The sequence below is a fragment of the Merops nubicus genome, unplaced genomic scaffold (genome assembly GCF_000691845.1).
Source record: "Merops nubicus isolate BGI_N331 unplaced genomic scaffold, ASM69184v1 scaffold2467, whole genome shotgun sequence".
In the NCBI taxonomy this organism is placed as follows: domain Eukaryota; kingdom Metazoa; phylum Chordata; class Aves; order Coraciiformes; family Meropidae; genus Merops; species Merops nubicus.
This window is the reverse complement of record NW_008622134.1, coordinates 67,290-89,272: the sequence shown is the minus strand read 5'-3', so window position 1 is coordinate 89,272 and position 21,983 is coordinate 67,290. Positions and strand designations below refer to the sequence as shown.

At 47.4% G+C, this 21,983-nt stretch overlaps 2 protein-coding genes across 2 annotated transcripts in view; one reads left to right on the top strand and one right to left on the bottom strand.

Annotated features, from left to right (window-relative positions):
* Window positions 1–134: 134 nt before the first annotated feature.
* On the top strand, window positions 135–14,566 carry WDR3 (WD repeat domain 3; the record flags this gene model as incomplete). Its single annotated transcript, XM_008944663.1, has 17 exons — window positions 135–365; window positions 1,137–1,230; window positions 1,584–1,685; window positions 3,514–3,599; window positions 3,843–3,978; window positions 4,550–4,606; window positions 5,176–5,276; window positions 5,417–5,528; window positions 5,630–5,764; window positions 8,268–8,318; window positions 8,996–9,061; window positions 9,779–9,871; window positions 10,422–10,469; window positions 12,314–12,357; window positions 12,839–12,967; window positions 13,715–13,808; window positions 14,411–14,566. Coding segments are annotated over 17 exons (1,735 nt in total), but the record flags the coding sequence as incomplete, so codon positions are not given.
* Window positions 14,567–20,922: 6,356 nt separating this feature from the next.
* The window catches only part of SPAG17 (sperm associated antigen 17), a gene marked incomplete at its 5' end in the record, with an annotated part of 66,012 nt that continues 64,951 nt past the window's right edge, over window positions 20,923–21,983 (bottom strand). The window contains 1 exon segment of the mRNA XM_008944664.1: window positions 20,923–21,056. Coding sequence (XP_008942912.1) covers window positions 20,923–21,056 — 134 coding nt within the window.

The following is a 21,983-nucleotide window of genomic DNA, read 5'->3' as shown; positions in this document are numbered from 1 at the left end:
AAACAGGACTGGTCCCAGCACTGATCATGCATTCTGTCTGCATTCCTCTTTCTCAGTTGTTCTTGGTGTTTGATCCTTCCTACATTTTGTCTTGCTGCCCTTGTTTACAGCTCTGATTTTGTCTAATCAAACAGGTCATTTGACTTGATTCTCTCTCCAAAAGGAGAGCTGAAGATTGTGCTGCTTCTCCAGAACAACATCGTTGAGTCGTACAGCCTGAACCTGTCTGCACAAGTGCCACAGGCTGCCCGTGTGTCCAGGATAACCACTGGAGGCCACCGCAGCGATGTCAGGACGCTGGCCTTCAGCTCTGACAACATTGCCATTCTCTCTGCAGCAGCAGAGTCTGTAAAGATCTGGAACAGGTACACAGTCCACTTGTGCCAGTCCCCTCTGTGCGTCAGTCTCCCAGAACTCAGGGATGCTCCGTTCAGAGAGGCAGTGATAAGGAAGAGGGGACAATGAAGAAACAAAATAGTGAAGGAAGGGAAGGATGTAAACAGAAAACTATTGGCCTTCTTCCCTTATTAGGGAAATTGAGAAGCTGTAGCCCTAAAACTGCATGATTAACTCTTGGAGTTTGATGCTGTAGAGCGGCACTGATGCTGAGTTTAGTGGCAGGTCTGGAAAGATAAATTTCTAAACCCAAAGGTCATATGTAGCAGTCTGGTACAGACTAATTTATTGGCTTTTTTTCCTTTTTAATAAGAGCTACTATGCTTAGTGAGCATTTGGGTTTATTGACATCTTACCTGAAGGATCTGGTATTAGACTGAGTAGGCTGCTGGTCTGAGTGTTGTCCTAATGTCTCCTGAGTGGTACTGATGTCAGGCTTTGTTTCCTTCGAGCGTGCTATCTTACACTCCTCCCTCCTCTCCTGAACGACAGGAGTTGCTGCTGGAGAACAGGAGGTCTGTCCTCGCTCATAACAGCAATGGTTCATGATGGTAGACTGTGTGGTGGCACATTTTTACGACAAATGTTCTTAGCAGTAATGTTGGCTAGCATTTGAGTGATAGGGTGGTGGTGGCATATCTTCTGTCCCCGGTGGGCAGAGGCCGCTCTGGAGCGTGCCTCGCTTAGTGGGCCAGGTTCTGTGTGTGACAAGAGGTGCTGGGCTCTGCCTTTGTCCCCAGGGCCACCCTGCAGTGCATCCGCACGATGGACTGCGAGTACGCGCTCTGCTCCCTCTTCGTCCCCGGGGACCGGCAGGTCCTCCTCGGCACCAAGGTGAGCACTCCCCTCTGCACCCCCTGCCCACACCTGCAGGTGGGCTCTGAAACGGCAGCTGAGCGCTCCTCCTCCTCTGGAGCACTCTCTTCTAGGTGTAAAAGCCTCTCAACGGTCAGGTTCTGATCTGTTCCCAGGCTCTTCATGTACCTCTTGTGGCTTGAACTGGACAGCTGGGGAGAGCTTTGGGAAGTCTGTAGTGGAGAGATGGAGTTTGTCCATCTGCGTGTAGCAGCCATCTAATGAAGCTGGCTCTTTGGGAGATAGGTGGCAGGGGTGCTTTTCTGGGAGCTGTTCTGCGTCCTGAAGGCAGAGGGGCTGATCTGTACTCTGTGGTTTGTCTTTGTTTCCAGACAGGGAAGCTACAGCTGTATGATCTGGCTTCTGGGAGTCTGATGGAGACACTTGATGCTCACGATGGGGCAGTGTGGTCCATTGCTCTTTCACCAGACCAGGTAACTCAGCCACCCTTCTCAGTATCATCTGTGCATATCTTTTTCATGTAGCTCCTTCCTGTGGTGCTGTGTTTTTTACTGCTGATGAGAGCACACGAACCCCTCATCCTGGGAGGTGGAGGATGCAGCTGGTAGTGCCTAAGAACTTTTAACTATGGATACATGTACAGCTTAATGAAGTTTCTGTAGTTAATGTGGTACATGGCAATGAGTCTTTGGGCTGAGTGAGCCCATCCTCATCACCTCATCTGGCTTCTGCGTGATTGAGAACACTCAGACTTCCCAGGTGGAGCCCATGTGTGCAGCCATACAGACAACATGGAAGTGTTCCCCCTGTGGAGAGCTTCAGCCCCTTGTAACCTGCTGCAGTAGCTGATTATTCCTCTTGTTAAATTTGCTGCTTGTCTGCTGGATTAAAGATCCCATTGACACAGTGGTGCTTTTTCTTTGTGTTGGACTCTTCTTGAGTGACCAGATCACCTTCCCTGTCCATCTGATGGCTGTTAGGATGAACTTCTGTTTCTGCAGGATGCGTTTTTTTATTCTTCTGGTACTGTTTAAGTTACTGTAGTCTTTTTTGCTGGTGGCCCAGGATCTGGGTGCACCATGTGGATTATAACAGTGCCAAATTCACCAGTGCCTTTTGCATCTATCCAAGGACTTAATTAGCTCTTTCGGTGATAGCTTTGCCTGGAGATTCAGGTAATAACCCACTGTGTCCCTCAAAGCCACACTTTTGGGGCAGTGCTTCATGGAAGGCATACACGTGGGCCATAGATCCTTGCTTCCTAACATGAAATGAATGTTGTGGTTCTGTTTGGGCACTCATTTCCAGATAGATTGAATAGCTCTGATATTATATAGATATATTTAATTTGGTTATTTTTCTAGTAATCCATAAAATCTGTAAGCACCACAGTGTCAAGTTATTAGGTATTTCTTATTTAATAGTAAGCTTTGAAACCTCTTAGCTGGCCTGTAATTCATGGGGTATGTGCTTTATTGAACTGTATTATCCTACTTTTGTAATGAAAATGTAACACAAGACCAAGAGGTGCCTTGCATGAGCAACACTGTTACTATTATCAACTGCAGCTTTCATGTTGCACTAGAAGCAGGAGTGATTTTTGGTGGAATCTAAAACCATAGCAAGTAATGAGACTCATTCACCCTCCAGTTTAAAACATATGGGGACAGTTTTACCCTTGTTCTTAATGTAAAAGGGATAATCAACTGTTCTTCCTTTTGAAGGCTGTGCTGATTGGGGTAGTGGTGTGTGTGATCCAGTAACAGTGTCAACTTGCCCATGCAACCTGAGCATGTCTTTATCTACAGCTGAGGTGATTGCTTTTGGTCCTGGAGTTTCACTCCATGTCTTGATTTACGTTTGGAGTCTTTGTCTTAGACCTCCCTGCCTGAACTTTTGAAGTTGTTGTTGCTCAGCCAGTGGGTAATGCATGCTCCAACCAGATCAAGTGTTCCTAGTGGTGGCCACTTAATCATTAATACTGTAGGAATGTGGGGCATTTAAAAAACTCCTTGTGTGTTGACAATTCCTGTGCTGTAGAATTCCTCTGGGTCATAGCAAAACTGGTTTTGGAGAGAAAAACTTCCTTACTGTGAGGGTGATGGAGCAGTGGAACAGGCTGCCCAGAGAGGTTGTGGCGTCTGCTTCTCTGGAGACCTTCAAAACCTGCCTGGACAGATTCTTGGGGAACCTGCTTTGTCAGGGGGGTTGGACTAGATGATCTCCAGAGGTCCCTTCCAACCCCCACCATTCTGTGATTCTGTAGTTTCACAGTATTTAGTGTTTTCTTTTCCCTTGCAGCGTGGCTTTGTGACAGGAGGTGCCGATAAGTGTGTCAAGTTCTGGGAGTTTGAGCTTGTGAAGGATGAGAGCAGTGTTCAGAAAAGGTGAGGAACGAAACCTTTCTGGACTGCATTCATCTGCAGCATCCACTGTCACTGATGGATGGTTTGGCCTTTGCTCTGCACTGTGGGAAGTGTCCTGTCTTGTTCAAGCTGTAACGAGGAATGAGATGCTGCCTGTTAGAACTAACGTGCTTTCCCAGGATGCTGTGTGGGGGTGGTAGCCATACCTTTTCCCAGCTTGTTTCTTTGGGATAACAATTGCTTTTTTCCTCTTCTTGTTGGCAGGCTTTCCCTGAAACACGTGCGTGTTTTGGAGCTGGAGGAAGATGTTCTCTGCGTGCGGTACAGCCCCAACCAGAAGCTGCTGGCTGTCTCCCTGCTGGATTGCACCGTGAAGGTTTTCTACGTTGACACGCTCAAGGTACATGACAGAATGGGCTGTGAGGCTGTGCAGGGAGGGATGTAATTGGAGCCTGAAAGATCAGGAATCTGTAGGAAAAGTGTCTGTTTATTGTGGGATACTAGTAAGAATCGGAGAGACCATGCGTCCCACTTCAGGTGCCTGTTTGCTAGCAAACCTGGCAGAACTATGGCTGGCCCACTGGGGAGAAGATCCATTTTCCATCTGGAAAATGCTGTGAATCTGCAGGTGGGAAGGTTCACTCTAAACCCTGCGGGTGTGGTAGTACTTCAGAGCTGTGAGGCACTGTAAGGGCCCACCCTTACACTGGTGGATGTGCCACATGGCAGAGAAACTCCACGGGCAGGAGTGATTAACACCAGAGTTAGCCCAGTTTGCTCTTGGGTACCTCCACCCTTCTCCCAGTTCTGCCATCATGGCTCTAATGCTAACAGTGTTCAGGACAAGAATGAAAGTGGTGCAGTGCTAGAAAGACAGAGCTCCTGAGGCAGAGCAGAACTAGCCTGGAGCTTGAGATTTTCACACATCTCTACCTAGCATGTCTAACTAAGACACCTTTCTTCTGCTTCAGTTTTTCCTCTCTCTGTATGGACACAAGCTGCCAGTGCTGTGTATGGACATCTCCTATGTAAGTATCATTAGAGCTGTGTGTTGTTATGGGTCACCGAGTATCTCTGCTGACAGCAAGGCCTCTAGGATAATGCTTTCTTGTCACCTTCTTGCTCCTGACTTTGCAGTTCCTGACAGGACACAGCAAGCCCCTCCTTAGCCTGCAGTCCTGTGTTTGCTGGGGGAGAGGTCTTGGAGTAGTAGTCATGGCAGAACTGACCAGGGTATTTTGTGAGCAAGTGGAAACCAAAATACTGTGGTGGCTCCCTGCACTCATCTTGAGGTACAGCCTGCTGTCTGCTGACTCTGGGTTAGAGGAGCCTGAACTCGTTAGTGGGAGCAGAGAGCAGCTGCTGAGGTGGTGGTCTCAAATGCCTGTAGAGGGTCAGAAAAGAAACAGGGTGCTGTCAGTGGGCTGTGCTGGTACCACAAGTGTGGGCTACCCTGGGGAGAGGAGGTGGAGGGATCAGGAGGGCATGCTTCAGCAGCCAGGTATCTGCCTGCTCAGCACTGCTTAGTGACTGGCTCAGCAGCAATTCCTCATGGGGCTGCCAGCCAGCTACCTACACCCTCCTCTCTGTTCTGTAGGATGGGACTCTAATTGCAACTGGCTCTGCTGACAGACATGTGAAGATTTGGGGCTTGGACTTTGGGGACTGCCACCGCTCTCTCTTTGCCCATGATGACAGGTCAGTCAAATCTGGATGTTGGGCTATCTTATCTCCAAGAAGAAGCTGTGATCCAGCAATAACCCTATTGTCCAGCATAGAGCAGGGAGAGGTGTGGAGTGTTGCCCAAGTAGGTGAACATCAGCCTTTTTTCCTTCCAGTGTGATGTATCTGCAGTTCGTGGCGAAATCCCATCTCTTCTTCACAGCTGGGAAGGACAGCAAGATTAAGCAGTGGGATGCAGATAAATTTGAACACATCCAGACGCTGGAGGTAGGGTGGTTTGAAGTAAGCATTATGCCTGCATGAGCAGCACTTCTCTCAGGTGGGGGCTGGGTGGTGTTCACCTCTCACCCCTTCTGTCTCCCATGCAGGGGCATCACCAGGAGGTGTGGTGTTTGGCACTCAGTCCCAGTGGGGACTACGTGGTGTCTGCCTCCCACGACAAGTCCCTGCGCCTCTGGGAAAGGACGAGGGAGCCGCTCGTTTTGGAGGAGGAGAGGGAGATGGTGAGAGTGGCATCCTTCCTGCCAAAGACAACTTCCAGGCCTGCTTTCTCCCCAGTGGGCAGATGGCTCATTTTTCACTGTGGAGGAATCTCCACGCTTGGCAGACTTGCTCATTACTAACCACAGACTGGTGTTGAGGTGCCCAGGGCTGACTGGCGTCTTTGGGTTGGTGGGACCGTTGCCTGGAGCTGTCTGGAGACAGCACTGCAGTCATTGCAGGTGCTTCATTGTCTCTACTGCATTGAGGATGTCTGGCTAACTTGCTCTCTGCTTTTCTTCTCTCCTGCTTCCCAGGTTTTCCTCTATAGCTGTGATTTTCTATGGGTCTGTTTGCTATGGTCTTTGACTTTCTCTTACTCTCTTGTGCTCCTTTCAGCTGATGTGTGCTTTGGAGGCAGTGCAGCAGGTGGCTGTTGTGGAGAGCACGGCTCCTGTTAAATGCAGTTTGTCTTGCTTTCCCCTTTTCCAACTGTGAGAGGTCCACTCAATACCAGTAGCAGGCCCCAGAGCTCAGGGGTGCTGGAAGAAGCCCCTTCTATTCCATGTCTGGTGAGGAATCAGACTCACAGAAGGATTTCAACAGGAAGGAAATTCTGGGATCTCTAATCCAGCCCCGTGCTCACTGCAGGGTGACCTTAAGGCTCTGTCAGATTGCTCAGACACTTGTCTTGATACTTGAACATTTCCAGGGAAGGAGATTTTCCAGGCTGTCTGAGCACCTGTTCCAGTGCTGAACCATTGCTGGGGTTGGTGGATGGATTTGTTTCACCTATCCAATTGGAAATTTCCTTGGAACAATTTGTAACCCATGTCTTTTCACTGTATCCCTCAGAGGAGTCTGGCTCTGTCTCCCCTTCTTAAAGCAGTTCTCAAACCACAGTGGGGGAAAGATGTAGGTATACACACAGAGGCAGGAGAGGCTGAGAAATCTGCGGTAAATTTTGGGTTTGTTTTCTTTTTTGTGTCCCAGCCTGTTTGCAGAGCTGAGGTGACCAATAGGCAGCATCTTGATGCCCACTGGTTGGTGTGCTAGGAACGATGGTGGTAAAATGAGAGACAGAGACACTGTGTTTTGGGTCAGCTTTGAGTAACAAGGTGGGCACGAATACACCAGTAGTAAATTACACACTGACAGGGCCCTATTGTGGTGTTCCCCAGGGCTCAGTATGAGGCCAGTTCTGTTTGATATCTTTATCAGTGATTTGGGTGAGAGGATCAAAGGCACCCTCAGTAAATTTGTAGGCTATACAAAGCTGGGTGGAAGCATAGATAAGTTCAAGTGTAGGGAGGCTCTTCAGAGGGATCTGGACAGGCTGGATTGATGGGCTGAGGCCAATGGTGTGAGGTTCAACGAGGCCAAGTGCTGGGTCCTGCATTTGCGTCACAACAAGCCCATGCAATGCTACAGGCTTGGGGATGAGTGGCTGGAAAGCTGCCTGGTGGAAAAGGACCTGGGGGTGTTGGTCAAAAGCCACCTAAACATGAGCCAGCAGTGTGGCCAGGTGGCCGAGAAGACCAGTGGCATCTTGGCTTGTATCAAAAACAGTGTGGCCAGCAGGACTGGGGAAGTGATCATCTCCCTGTACTCAGCACTGGTGAGGCTGCACTTTGAGTACTGTGCTCAGTTTTGGGCCCCTCACTACAAGGAGGACATTGAAGTGCTGCAGCATGTCCAAAGGAGGGCAATGAAGCTGGTGAAGGGTCTGGAGAACAAGTTGTATGAGGAAACTGGGGTTGTTGAGGCTAGAGAACAGGAGGCTCAGGGGAGACTTTATCACTCTCTACAGCTACCTGAAAGGAGGTTGTAACAAGGTGGGGATCAGCCTTTTCTCCCAAGTAACAACAGATAGGACAAGAGGAAAGGGCCTCAAGTTGCATCGGGGAATGTTTAGGTTAGATATGAGAACAAATTTCTCCACTGAAAGGGTTGTCAAGCCTTAGAATAGGCTGCCTAGACAAGTGGTGGAGTCACCATCCTTGGAGATGTGTAGATGAGGTGCTTAAGGACATGGTTTAGTGGTGGACTTGGTTGTGTTACGTTAATGGTTGGACTTGATGATCTTAAATGTCTTTTCCAACTGGAACAATTCTGTGATTGATATGAGTGATGCCAGACAGGAGGCTCTTACTTCTTGCAGGCCAGGACAACCCTAGGACTTTTCTAGGCTTGTTTCTTCTGCAGCATGTGCCATGCTGGTGGAAGGTCTGGTGCTGAATTGCTGTTGTCTGTCTCTCAGCTTGGTGAGCTGTCTGTAGGCTGTTCCTGCATCCAGAGCAGAGACCTTTATTTCTTTCTGTCTGGAAGATTCTGAGTTCTCCACTCGGAGACAGGAACAAGTGGACATTTTGTGCTGATGTTGTTGATCCCTGCTGATCTGTCCTGGTTTTGCAGTGGGTTACATGAACCTCCAGGCTTTGTTACTCAACTGGTCTGGAAGGGACTTGTACCCTTGCTTGCTGTCTGCTCACCTGTGGTAACATGTTGTGTTCTCGTCTGTTGTAGCAACAAGAAGCTGAATATGAAGAGAGTGTGGCGAAGGAAGAGCAGCCCGTGGTGAGTTGCACCATCTGAGTGTGTGTCTGCCTGACTGTACAGAGTCTGGATTAACTGTTTCTATGGAAGAGCTGTCAGAGACGACTGATGATATTCTTGCTTTGAGGAGATGCAGGGTGGAAGGTGGTGCTGAAGTTGTGGTTGCCCCATGGTAGTTGACTACTGCTTCCTACAAGAGAATTTCAAGAGAGTGTGTGGAGCTAGTAAAACTGCTACACAGTACCTGTGGACACTGAAACCTTGTTGTGCCATTGCCCCTCCCGTTTCCCCAGTTCAGGTGCACCCCAGCTCTGTACCAGGGCTGGGCTGCCTTCTGGCAGCTGCTTCCAGGTCCGTGTAGTGCAGACCAGCTGGGCAGGTCTGATCCCTCTTGCTCAGGTGCTTGGATTGTGTTGTTGACCGTTTTGATGCTGATCAGGTCTCCCTGCCTGTGTTGGCAGAACAGGAGCCACGTTTACCTGCCTCCCAGAGCTCAGTGTTAGCACAGTGCCTCTGTTCCTGAGGAAGAGCTGTGAGGAAAAAATTGGGAAGTGCCGTATCTCCTCAGAGAAGTAACCAGTTCAGGGACCAGGACCGATGTTTTCCTTAGTATGGACTGTGGTAGGATGCAGGGGGTGCCTGTGTGTGTCCACTGCTCTGCTGTGGAAGGAGGGAGCTGCAAACTCTGTGTTTTGTAGGTGGCTGGAGAGACGCAAGGAGAGACGGGGCTGCCAGGGAAGAAGACGATTGAAACCATCAAGGCGGTAAGACTGGGAGGGTCTGCCAGCCTGGCTCTGGGCCCTCTCAGCCCCCAGGGAGCGGGGCTGGCACGAGGCTGGAGCAGCAGTTTGAAGAGGAGTAACCTCTGCTGCCCACATAGGGCAGATTGCCACTGGTCTCTGGACAACAGGGAGAGGTCTGACTGCACCAGGGATTATCTTCTCCTGAGATTGCTCCGGAGAACTGGAACAAGGTGTGAGGTTCCTGTAGCTGCAGCTTTCTCTGCCTGTTACGTGTGGGGCAGACAGGGCTGCTCTTACCCTTTGGGGTTTGTTCTCTGGCAAAAGCTGGGACGTTCTCTAGGCACCAGGCCTCTCCCCAGAGGGCTGCCCAGTCATGTGCTCTTGTAAATGCAGAAGAAATCCTTAATCTGAATAGTCAAAATGGCCCAATCCTGCCTTGTGCCTCAAAGGGGTACTGCTTGCTGGGGATGAGCTTCAGCGTCAAGGCAACAATTGAAGCTGCCACAGAGAACACCTGCAACGGTGGGGGGTGACTGTGGGTGGTGTTTAACTTCTTCAGGACATGGCTGATGTGGTCAGGGTAGTGAAGCAGTCTGGAGCAGAAGTGGTCTTTCTGAGCGAGATGTCCTGTGGTCCTCCGTGTCAGCCCCTCTGCTTCCACCTCCACTTTTCCTGTTGGATTTGAGCTTTGATTTGGCTTGCCTCGTGTCACTGATGTTCCGCTCTTGTGCCACGCAGGCTGAGCGGATCATGGAAGCTATTGAGCTGTTCAGAGAAGAGACAGCAAAACTAAAGGAACATGAGGCCATATGCAAGGCTGCAGGAAAAGAGGTAAAAGACTGAGGAATGTACCAATCCCAGGGTGTGGGTTGTATCCTTCCAGCTCAAGGGAAAAGGCTCAGCATGCAGACAAAATCAGGACCTGCTGTTCTTCTGAAATCTTTTGGAGAACAAAATGGCACTGTGCTCTGGGGCAGGGTTGGTGGCATGTTCTTTCCAACGATCTTGATGGTTAAAGTCAGAGTAGGATGTGAGTTTTGTCCGTGGGGGAGCATGCTGCAAATTCATCCCAAAGCCTAGTATTTACCTTCATCTCAACACTCCCTGCTACATCAGGGCTGTGATATGTTGGAAAAATTACAGTTAAGAAGTGGAAGAAAATTCATACATGATGAAGTTAGTCATATATGTCCAAGAGTGTCTAGTGGCTGCAAATGAGGCCTTATGTGATGTTCTGGGGAGGGTGGGAGTGTGGGAATTGCAGGAAGACACTTGATAAAAGCTGTCTTCTACTGAGGGTTAAGTTTTTTTCTGTGAATATGCATTTGTATACACAAACACACACACCCCTGACTCGTTCTAACCCATTCTGTTTCTCCAGGTTCCCTTTCCTGTCAATCCCATCCTCCGTGCCTATGGAGATATCACAGTAAGTGGAAGGCCCAGGCCACAGGCTGTGGGACATTCTCAGCTGGAGTGAGGCTGGTGGTTTTGCTGGCTGAGCCGAAACACTGGGCTGCTGTGGGGAAGCCATGCTTGGTTCAATCTAAAATTAAGACATAGCACTTTTGCTTGTGCAAAGTGAACACAGTCTGGGTTTTTGTGTTGTTTTTTTCGTATATCTTGCATGCATGTTACAAAAGTTTAACCCCATCAGGGCTAAACATAATGTGATGATAGCTGTGACCATATTGTGTACCTTATCACAGGCCAGTGGCTTACAGTGTTCTTCAAGGTATGGGAAAATGAGGTCAAATGCACAAAATGCCTGAGCATCCACTGAAGTGTGCAGCTGAGAACCCATGTCACTGTGTGATGTCATCACTCACCCAGAGCCAGTCTCTCCCTTCCACTCTGAATCCAGGCATTTAATTGCAAGTTGAATAGATGAAACGGGGGTCAACAAAATCTTATGGCTCAGTAACTAGCAATTTCTTTGGAGGAGGGTGATGTTTGATTGGGTCCTCCTGTACAGAGAAGGGAATTTGAAGCTGTTTTCCAAGTCCTTGGAAGAATGTGCTAGTCCATGTGCTAGGCCACTGAGTAAAAACAGCCACGAGTTGTGACTTGTCCTGTTATGTGGTGAACGGACCGTGATGGGCATTTAGTGTGTCAGGTGATGAACAAAAAATGCTTCAGGCATGGACAGTCACTTGTCTTCTGTCTTGGGAGAGACTCTGCTTGTGGAACACTTGTCCCAGCATGCCCACTGTCATTGCCTTGACTCAAGAAGCAGGAGCTGGAAGCACACAGAGGCTTCCTGACCCTAAATCTCTGCCTGTGCAGCTGTAACCACAGCAGGGCAGCTTGGGGTGAGGCAGGGCTGCCTTGTAGCTGCCCCGATTTATTTCTATGACATTGGAATAGTAACTGATTCTGTTTCTATTCCTGAAGAATTTACATGGAGAAAATTCTGTCCTGTAGTTAAATGTCCAGGTTAGAGCTCTTGCCTTTACTCACTTGTGTCATACTAATACACAACAGTTTTCACTAAACTCTCTGAATTTTTTGGCTATACAGAACACATACACAGATGCATGGAATTAATTGATAAATAAAAAATTCACTACTCCGAGTAGAATGGTTCTGGTTTTTACAGTTTATTCCAGTGTAAACCCTAGACTGCATTTTTATTTACCCTTGGGAAGATCCTTGTTCTTCTATTCTGTCCTTTTCTGAAGAGGCCAAAACAGCATTTTGTCTTCCTTCTAATCACTTGTAATTACTTTTCAAGAGCCTTTCTGTCCTGTCCTCTGTGAGGCATATTAACTTATAATTAAAGTTGAATAGACTGAAGTTAATTAAATCCTATGACTTAATTGTTAGGCACTTTTCTTTAGCAATTCCCATGCTCTACATCTGTCAGACACTTTAAGCAGACACAAGAAGAGTAGCAATTAAGTCTTTGGGAGATGAGTTTGTGTAAGGTTTAATATGTGTAATTAGTCCGTTTCATCTAGCTTTTTATCCAGTTTGTACAAGATGCATTGAAGTGAATATGAGTTGATTCAGCTGGTTGAATACAAATTAGATTTTTCACAACATTCTCTACCTGTTTAGAGTATCCTGAGAAGGCTGGGTCTGTGATTCTCAGACTGGCAGCTGATTGAAGCTGAAAGGGTTTTCCCTCTTTAGTGTAATAGTATTCAGCTTGATCTGTCTGTCTTGCAGGATGTTAGTGTGCTTTTAACTGGTTGAAATAGACCTTAAAGGCACGTGTTAGTCCTGGAATGTTTCCTGATAGACAGAGCTGGTGTCTTTTCTCTGTTACAGCCTTCTGCATATGTGCTGGAAGTTTTCAAGAAGGTCAAATCGAGGTGAGTCCCCAGGAGCCTTATTGCTGTATGGGTTTGTGACTGAATTTCTGGGCCCAGGACTGGCTGAGATCCTGGAGTGTTGTCTCTTGTGCTGGGTCTGGACAGTCCTCAAGAGTCTGGAGTTAGTGTCCCTGGAAGCTTCTTTTGGAGTGTGCATGGAATTGGGGAATGGATATTGTTCCTTTCACGGGGAGTGTGGGTGAAGCTTGTGTATGTGGGTTGGCTGCTTGGAGATGCACATGTAGGTGAAGAGCAGCTTGGGGATGCTGAGGAGGGAAGATTGTGCTTCTGCTCCCCGTGCCAGAGGGTGTCTGCTGGCCCAGGCTGTAGTCTGTGCTCTGTGGGCAGTCACAGACCAGCAGTGATGAATGCTTAGCACAGCTTTTGTACCAGAACGTACCTAAATAGAAGTGTTTCTTGCTCATCTGTATCAGTGCAGTGGCTAAGACCTAATGCTTCTGTCCCTTTGCTCTCTCCTCAGTGAGCTGGAAGAGTCTCTTTTGGTGCTGCCCTTCTCCTATGTCCCTGACCTGCTCAGACTCTTCAATGAATATATTAACCTGGGTTCAGAAGTTGAACTCCTGTGCCGAGCTCTCCTCTTCCTGCTCAAGTGAGTCTTTCATCTCCACAGACAGGTCTGATACTTTGGTTGCTGTTGCTGTCCAGAACCTGGACCTGAGGAAGTCCTAACAGGGGTCTGGTCAGGAGTGAGCCTGCCAGTTCCTCTGGGCCCCTTGTGCTAGCTGGGTGAGCAAAGGGGTACCCCGTGCTCCTGTGCTGTGCATCAGGGCTTTGGGGCAGCAAAGAGCTGGGAAATGGTGTTGCTTGCCATGAACACATGTAGCATAAGAGTGTGGGGAGAATTTGGGCTTTCTCATATGCCTCTGTGTCTGAAGCTTTTGGGAAGTGTCCTTGGGAATAGAGATGTGCCCTCTGCAGGATGTGAAGGAGTCACTGCAGCTCGCAGCGCATGGTGTGGGGGACTGGACTGATTGGAAGCAGAGTATTGAGATGCCCAGATGTGGTTGCTGGTCCTGGCCCCCCAAGTCTCACTGGTATGAAGGAACCTGCATGAAGGCTGCAATGGCACTGTTAACTGGCACAGAGTCACTGGGGAGCCAGCAACCTCAGAGACTGCCTCAGGGGAACCTTCCCCTTGAACCACTGTGTGTTAAAGAGAAGCTTCAGAAAACAGCTTTTCCAGATAATTCTCTGCATGCCTATTATATAAGGCTCATCTGGGGAAGCCTAATTTAAGAAAAATCCTATGTCCAGAATATAGAGAGACTCAGGAGAGGAGCTGTCTGATGTTTCTAAGAACAGTGCTGTGATACACCACTGCCTGCTTTGTTCCCAGGATACATTTTGGGCAGATCACAAGCAACCATATGCTGGTGACAGTGATAGAAAATCTGAAGAAAACCACCATCTCCAGAGTCAGCGAGGCCCGGGTGAGTGCTGTGCCCTCCCCTTTTCCATGGTCTGAAATAGCAAGGTGCCCACCTTGTCTGGGAGCATGTGTTGTCTGTGGTGTCCAGTGGGAAAGCTGTGGGGGGGTCCGAGCCCATTTAAAAATTCCTCCTGTGGATGCAGGCTGCCTTTTCCTTGTGCTCTTGCTGGTGTGAGACTACCCAGCCATGAGTCTGTGCTCGTGCTCCCTCCCCCATTTACTTTTGTTTTTCTTTGATACATGTTTTTGGGCTCTGGCTCACTAGCTCCTGAATACATAGGAAGTAAATCAACCATTTCTCTTGGGCTTTTCTGTGGGCTACTAATCTCTCCAGTAAGACTGTGCATCTTCCCAGAGGCAACACTGAGTGCCTGCCAACAACTTGTCTGTCAGAAAATACGGTGGATTGTAGCTACTCTTAGGAGAGAACTGGGGAGGGAACAGTGCAGGCAGGACTACATTTAAATAATGTTGCTTTATTTAAATCTGTGGATTGTCTTGCTTTCACTGTTTCTTGGGTAGAGGGGCAGCCAGTGCAGGACCCTCTGCTCCCTAACAAGCTTGAGATGTCCCCAACAGTGTGGTGCTGGTCTGTCTCTACAGGATGTGCTGGGATTCAACATGGCAGGGCTCCAGTACCTGAAGAGGGAGATGGAGGCCAAGGATGAGGTGACATTTTTTGCTGATGCTACTGAACGTTTTGAGGAGAAGAAGAGGAAGAGGAAAAAGAAGGAGAAGATGATTCTGGCAGTGCTTTAGCATTTGCTTCCCAAGACCTGGAGCACCTGGATGGGGTTATGTAACCTCAGTGCTGACCACGGAAGTGTTCTTGTGACTGAGCATCCGTGACGATGTCCCGTGACTGGGACAAAGTCTGTCCCCTCCCCATGTGGTATAACCCAGCACGTAGTCCCAACTCAGAGTGCTTGTCTCCCAGATGAACTCTGTGTAGTCTGCTGCAAATACAGGCATTTGAACTATTTGAGGTGGCTGTCAAAGGTACCTGCTTTTCCTCCAGCAGAGTGCCTGTTAGAGATGGAGCTGGTTTCTCCTGTGGAAGAGATCAGCTCCTTTTGGCAGTGTTGACTCAATGGAGTGAATGCAGCACCTGGACTGCTGGTGAGACCTGTGCCCTGTCCAGGGCAGGAAGCTGGCTAGACTTTACACTGTTTTGACACCTGCTGGTGGTTTGTGTCAGTGCTTAGAGCCTCTGCAGCTCTGTGACTTCCACCAAAGTGTGAAACTTGGTTTACAGCTGCTGGCTTTTTGGTGGGGCAGGGAAAAACATGGCTGCACTCTATTAAAGGTATATTTACATACACTCTGTGAGACAGCATTGTTCATGGAGTTTTGTCCTGATATTTGTCTAGTAAAGCCCTGTCTGCCTCACCCTGTGTGACAATTCTCAAAGGACTTTCTTTCCAGAGAATGAAGTCTGTGGGAGCAACTGAGAAGGCTGCCACCCAGGATGGTGCTAGCCCACAGAGTTGGCAGATGAGCTCGAGAAGCTCAGATTTTAGAAACTGCACTGAATTGTTGCAATGTTGTACTCGTCCTGTATCAGAAGGAATTACTTCTCAGTAGGGCAGGATAATGTCAGCAAGTCCCTGCTGCTATTGGTAAGTTACTGGTTTGTGGTACATGCTGTCTTTTTTACCAGTAATCACAGGTTTAGTGGATGTGGTGGGTGTTGCTTCTGGCTACATTGCTGACTGTTGGACTTGCAGGTCTGACTTGGGTACTCAAAGCTGGACAACTTCTAACTGGAGCTTCACATGGATTTTTAATTGCAACTTAGCTGTTACTGACTACTGTCTTTGACTTAGGTATTCTATTACTGGCAATTATGCAGAAGGCAAACAGTTCAGTTGCTCAGTCTTTTGGTAGCACCTCACATGTAATAACCACACCTCTTAGAATAACTGCTGTTAGTAAATAACTCTGTCAGAGGACACTTGCTTCTTCATAGTCTGGGTCATTTACAGCAGCATTTCATGCTTCAGGTTCCAGGAGCTGGGTCTCAGATTCTTTATGGAAATACCAACCTTCATACAGCTCTGCAAGTTGTTTCTGGGTGTCTCTAATTTTATATTTGTCTAGATGTGGATGACAGTTTTAATCAAATAGCTACACTCAAACATGTCTCTGACTCTACCCTATTCCATCTTACTCTACTCTATTCCTTCACGTCTCCCAAAGAAGACCCTCATAAGAGGGATTACTGCAGTGGGAGGGAGAGGAGGCACTAGGGTGATGAATGGTGTGGGTAACCTCAGTTGACATCTTGCATCTGTGTCAGCTGCTGCTGAAATGGGCTGGTCTGCTGGGAGAACAAAGGAAGAAAAGTGTTGAAAATGGAGGGGTTGCTCACGACAGCACAGTGCACCTTGAGCAGTGCAGCAGAGATGCCTGAGGAGGGAGATACCAAAAGCAGGGCATGAGAAGGGGAAGGCTGACTATGTCTCTGTGTGATGTGCTCTGTTTACCTTAATGCCAGGTAGGTACATGTCATGGAAACAATGTCATGAGCTGCTGTTTGATGCTCTGGGAGGCCTGGGAGAAGAACCATGGCCACAGGTGCACATGAACTCAGACTGATGACAAGGGTGTAGATGGTGGTATAGAAGAGTTATGTGGGATGGAGAGTCAACTCATGATGATGATGATGAGTATCTCCTTTTGATCTAAGTCGGAAGAGGTGAAATTCCTGTACCTTTGTTTCTGCTTGCTGTCACTGGGATTTGGAAAGAATCCTTGGGGAAAAAAAAAAAGTCTTTGAAGTGGTGGAAAGTAGTTGTCCTTTCCACAGGTGCTGGCAGGCTTCCTCACTGAACATCCTATTAGGTTCTCTGATTTGTATCACTTGTGACCAGTCTGTACAGGCAATAGTGGCTTGCCTCGGTGTCCAGAACACACTCCCAAGGGGATTGATGTAGGACTTGCCTGTGTCTGCAGAAAATTGAAAAGCATAAGTGCAGAAATCAGCAGAGTGAGTGGCAAGATCATTGGTGCTGGAGAATCTTGAATCAAATTTGGCATTGCTTCTTGTGGTGGTTTCTCATCTGTGAGTAGGTCTTAAGCAATGTCCACAGCTGAGTATCTCTCTTGGCATCATCCAGAGCTGGCTTTCAGCCTTGGTTAATAGGTCAAATCTGACTCAAAAGAGATGATGAACAAATAGTCATGTCTGGTGGGGCAGTGGAAAACACCAGTACAGTACTTCAGGATGACTGCTGAGGGAGATGAGCATATGCCTGAAATGGAAGAGGTCTGTCCTCTGCCAACAATGTGTGTTGCCATGTGACAATCCCACAAGGTGTTTCCCACAAAAACTGGAGAGGAGTTTGGTCAATGTGACAAAATAGCACATGCACAGGATAACGGGCACTGGGCCCTGCTTGCATTGTGCACAAGATTTAACCTGAGGGCTGGAACATCTATCCTAAGAGGACAGGGTTGGGTTGTTCAGCCTGGAGAAGAGAAGCCTCTGGGAAGACCTTACTGGGGCCTTCCAGTATCTGAAGGGGGCCTACAAGAAAGCTGGGGAGGGACTTTTTACAAGGGCTTGTAGTGATAGGATGAGGGGTAGTGGCGCCAAACTGGAAGAGGGTGGATGTAGATTGGATGTAAGGAAGCGTCCTTCACTATGAGGGTGGTGAGACACTGGGACAGTTTGCCCAGGGAAATTGTGGATGCTGCATCACTGGAGGCATTTAATATGAGGTTGGATGGGGCTTTGAGCAACATGGTCTTGTGGGAGGTGTCCCTGCCTATGGCAGGGGGTTTGGAACTAGATGATAAACTAGGCTTCTTCCAACCCAAACCACTCTATGACTCTATACCAGAATTTTGATAGCCTTTGGTACCTCAACTTGCCTTTTCTTAGGTGAAATTTCCTGGATTTACAAACCTGAGCAGGAGAGCACTTGCAAATACAGAGCCAGCTTAAAATGTATTGTTAAAATATGTGTCTCGCTTAACAGTATGGATGGGAGAGCCCAAAACTGGCTTCCATGCTGGTGAAAGCTAATATTTCATCCCAAATCATGGGATTTTCAGCAACTGCAAAGTGTTGAGAGAAAAAAATCACCTGAGCATGTACCAAGGAAAATTCCTCATCTCTCAGGGTATCACATGCAGGAAAAAGGGTGAAGCACAGGGAAGTAGAACTGTGCTTGGATGTACAAATTTGGTGTCTCACAAGGGGACTTAGATGTTTCTTTTAGCCACTACTACATAAGTAGGAACAAAAGGAGGGAAAAGGACATCTGAAAGGGGCTCAGTCCTTCAGTATGAAGAAGGATGTGCAGATGAGCATTTGAAGATGATCATGTCTGACAGTGAACAACAGGATAGAAGCAGAATCTCTCCCAAGTGTAACTGTGTGCTCAGAATTCCCATCTGGTCTCTGCAGCTAACTAAAGGTAGGTGAACACACAGAAAGTTAAGCCTGTGATGTGAAGGCAAACAAAACTTAGGAATTGGGGGGCCAGCACAGGTCAGCAGCTCTTTCTTGAAGAATCACAGTTGACTTCAGTGAAACCTGCTGCACATTCAGTACTTAAAGATTTCAGATAGCTCAGCACAGGTTCTAGAAACCAAATCCCTTTTAAAGCCAAAATAAACCTATCGGGAACCATTCAGCACTCTTCTGAAGTGCAGAGTGTCAAACACTGGGGTTAAAATACAGGGATTTTTCCACTGTTTGCATTTCAGACAGCCACGTCACAAAGCTGTGCAACTTTTGGGCCACCTTTCCCATTAATAGGAGACAGACAAAAAACATTTATTCATGTTAATGTGATTAAATAAATGAAAAAGGCCATGTTAGGATGTTTCCCTAATGTTGGACTAAAATGGGTATTTCAGTATTGCTGATCTTCATGTTATTCTTCTCAGGCTCTGACCTGGAGTGAAAGAGGAGAGAAAATTAACATGAAAGAAAAAAAAAACCACCCCAACCCTAAACCCCAGCTCTGGGTTGTTGAAGCAAATCCAGTAATTAGATCCAGACTCTGTAAGTGCTGTGTGAGCACTGGGATGGCTGCAGGCCGAGCAGTAGAACTGGCCCCTGCTCTCACTGTTGGGAAGGGAACATGAGAAAGGGTTCTCATATGAGCTTCAACTGGGTGAAGAGTGATTTTATTTCACAAATTGAGTGGCATAAAAATAATGACCACGAGTTCAGGACAGTCTTATCTAGCATGACTGATTACCTAGGATTCATGAGCAACTTTCTCTACACTATTGAATTTTGTATATATTAAGAGAATCTTTGTGAAATGTTTTAAATATAAATGAGAACTAAGAAAATATAAATAAGATATGACTAGGTTTGGTCAGGTGATGCTTCATCAGTGTTTTCTGCTTGTTGGTCCCTACTAGGAGATGTGGCAAATTGCTGATCCAGTCTAATACTGCAGGGAAATGTCTAGATCTCAGTGGAGAGAATCATTTGTTCTGGTGACAACCACGTGGAAAAGGTGATAAGGACTTTTTAAAAAGTTGACATGATGCCTCTGCAAAGACTTAACTCTTTCTGTTCTGGAAGGTTGAACAAGACTGTTTAGCCAAAGGCAGGTCTTAACCTAGGAGTGTCAGTGCCTCATGTTTTGTGAGGCTAAACCAACCAGTTCAGAGGTCCGTGATATATTTGAGATGGATATGGGTTTGAGTCCAGGAGATTTTTGTGGGGAGGAATGTCTGAAGAGGCATTGGGTACACTTGCTTGGGCAGCATTGGGGTACCTGTAGCCAGCCTCAGTAAGAATTATCAATCTAGTCACAAAAAAGACTTTGCCAGAACAGAAGGGAAATGGTGGCAACTATGTTTAGCTGGATTAGCCCTGTGGGAGGAGAATAACAGATACTTAATTTCTTTCTGCCTGGAGTTTTTAATAGGAGACAACACTGACCGTAACTCCTGTTGGGACAGGGGGATGTCTCACTGAAATGTGAACTGACTGGGTAAGTGCTTCTCTTCCATTTTAACTTGAAGTGAGACAAGTTTGTCTAAATTGCTTTTGCTGACAAGCTCCAGGTTGTAAGCCCCTAAGCTTGAAGGCATTAAATTTGCTGTTCTTCTAGACTGTAATTGCATGTTACTCTGGGTGTAAAAATCCACAGTGGAAAAGGTAAGAAGATAGGGTTTGGTTGGTGTGTGTTTGATATACTCTGGGCAATCTTAGAGCAGAGTCAGCAGTCAGAGGTGCATGTCTCTGCAAAGTTTCTTTTTGAGAACTGACTGATAACATTTTTTTTTCCAGAGAGGAACTGAGCTACAGCTGGGATTTGTTTACTGACTTGTCAGGTAACATGGCAGACTTACAGGTGGTAAAAGTGGAAGAAAAAGATGATGTCAATGTTACACATGAGGCCAATGGGGACTCCTGGACTGAGGAGAGATGAAACACCCATAGGGTTCTCGTTTATGAACTCTCACCATGGACTGGAATGCCTGAGTTGATAAGAGTTGCCTGAAACACCAGCCTCACATTAAATGCGTTGGCTGGTGGTTTGAGGAGAAATTTCCAACAAGACTTTTTGTTGGCAGGGGAAGTTCTCTGTGTAGTCCATGTTCTCTAAGGTTACAGAAATGTGTTGTATGAAACAATGTGGGCAGAGGGGTGTGTGTGCTTGAACTTGTCATGTTAAGGTTGCTCTGTCTACATATAAGACTCCTGTCCCATATTAAGCCTTGCTGTCGGTGCCAATGGGTCAGCAGTAAGACTTTGCTTTAGAAAGTGAAGAGTGTTAAAGAGAGACTGATTTATTAGGGCTTAACTGCAGTAAATCCAGCCTCCCACTGCCAGGAGGCTCAACCACTTTTTTAATGTGGAGACAGTTAAGGGAAGGATCTGGGACAGGACTGGGGAGGCTCTGCTGTAAGTGCCTCTACTAAGCTGAGCAGTTGCAGCAATCTGTAAATGTCTTGCAGGAGGTCCTCTGGTTAATGCCATCCCCTGCTTCCCTCCTCTCCTCTGTCCTGTGGGTGTGATGTGTGCAGGACAGCTTCACTGGCGGCTGCCTGAGGTTTGTTGGTGATGTAGATGAGAAGCCAAGAGGAGGTAAACCAACTGTAATTTATGGCTGGCATCACCACCTCCAGTACTCACATTAACTAGGAAGCTTGTGGGGAAGTGTTATCCGGAGCCATGGCCTGGGGCTTGTAGGGACTGCCCGGACTGTTGGTGCCATCCCCCCCTGGGGGTGTCCTGGGCGGCACTCGTACAGCGCAGCGGTTAGCACGGCTGGAACAGGGCGTTAAGGATCTTACCCTTCTGAATAATACATGGAGGGGCTGGAAGGAATTCTGGAAACAACTTGAGTCTGGGCTACCGCTCTCAGCTCCAGGATTGACGACCAGGTAAAATACTGGAGAAGGGCACATGTTTTGGAGGCTGGGCTGCAACTGTGTGTCTGAGTTCTGGGTGAGTGGGAACAGAGCAGGAGCTGGTTTTGCTGCTATTGCTTGCCACCAGTCCTGTCTAGCACAGCTCCACAATAATGGGCATGAAAGACTTAGAGTCACTATGAAGTAAATTTGGGGAGTTTCAATGAGGTTTCAGGAGCATATAAAGCCTCAGTGCAGTTGCTGTAAGCTAGTACTCTGGTCAGTCTTGGAGAACCCTGAAGTTCTCCTCTCTTTGGTAGGGGTGGCCCTTGCCAGGAGTGGAGTTTCTGATGTGTTTGGATGCACCTTGCTTTGCTATTTCTTCTATAAATTTCCAGAAGACCTCTTCTCCCAGGCTTTTAAGTGTAAAATTGATTGAAATCCAAACAGAATTTCACCCCTTCTTCGAAACTTGCCCTTAAAAAAAGAGGAGCCTGTAATTTTAACTAAAAAATAATTTGTTTCTGGAGCACCAGGGAATGAGAAGATCTTGACTTTGCTTTCAATACCTCTGTCCTCAATAACTGAAAAGCCCACTGAAGCCACACTGGGCTGACTTCTGACAGCATTCAGTGCACTTCTTAGCTTGTTTCTCTGCTGACACAGGGATTGTCTCATTTGTCTGTTTAATATCCAGGATGATACATGAGTTTGTTGCTCGTGAGGCTGTGCCATCAGATGCTACCACAGGTTTAACAATGTTATAAAGGATTTCCATTGAAGTGATGGGAAAGAATTCCTGTGATTTTAATTTATTTTTTGAAAGCCATGTATTTCTGAGCTT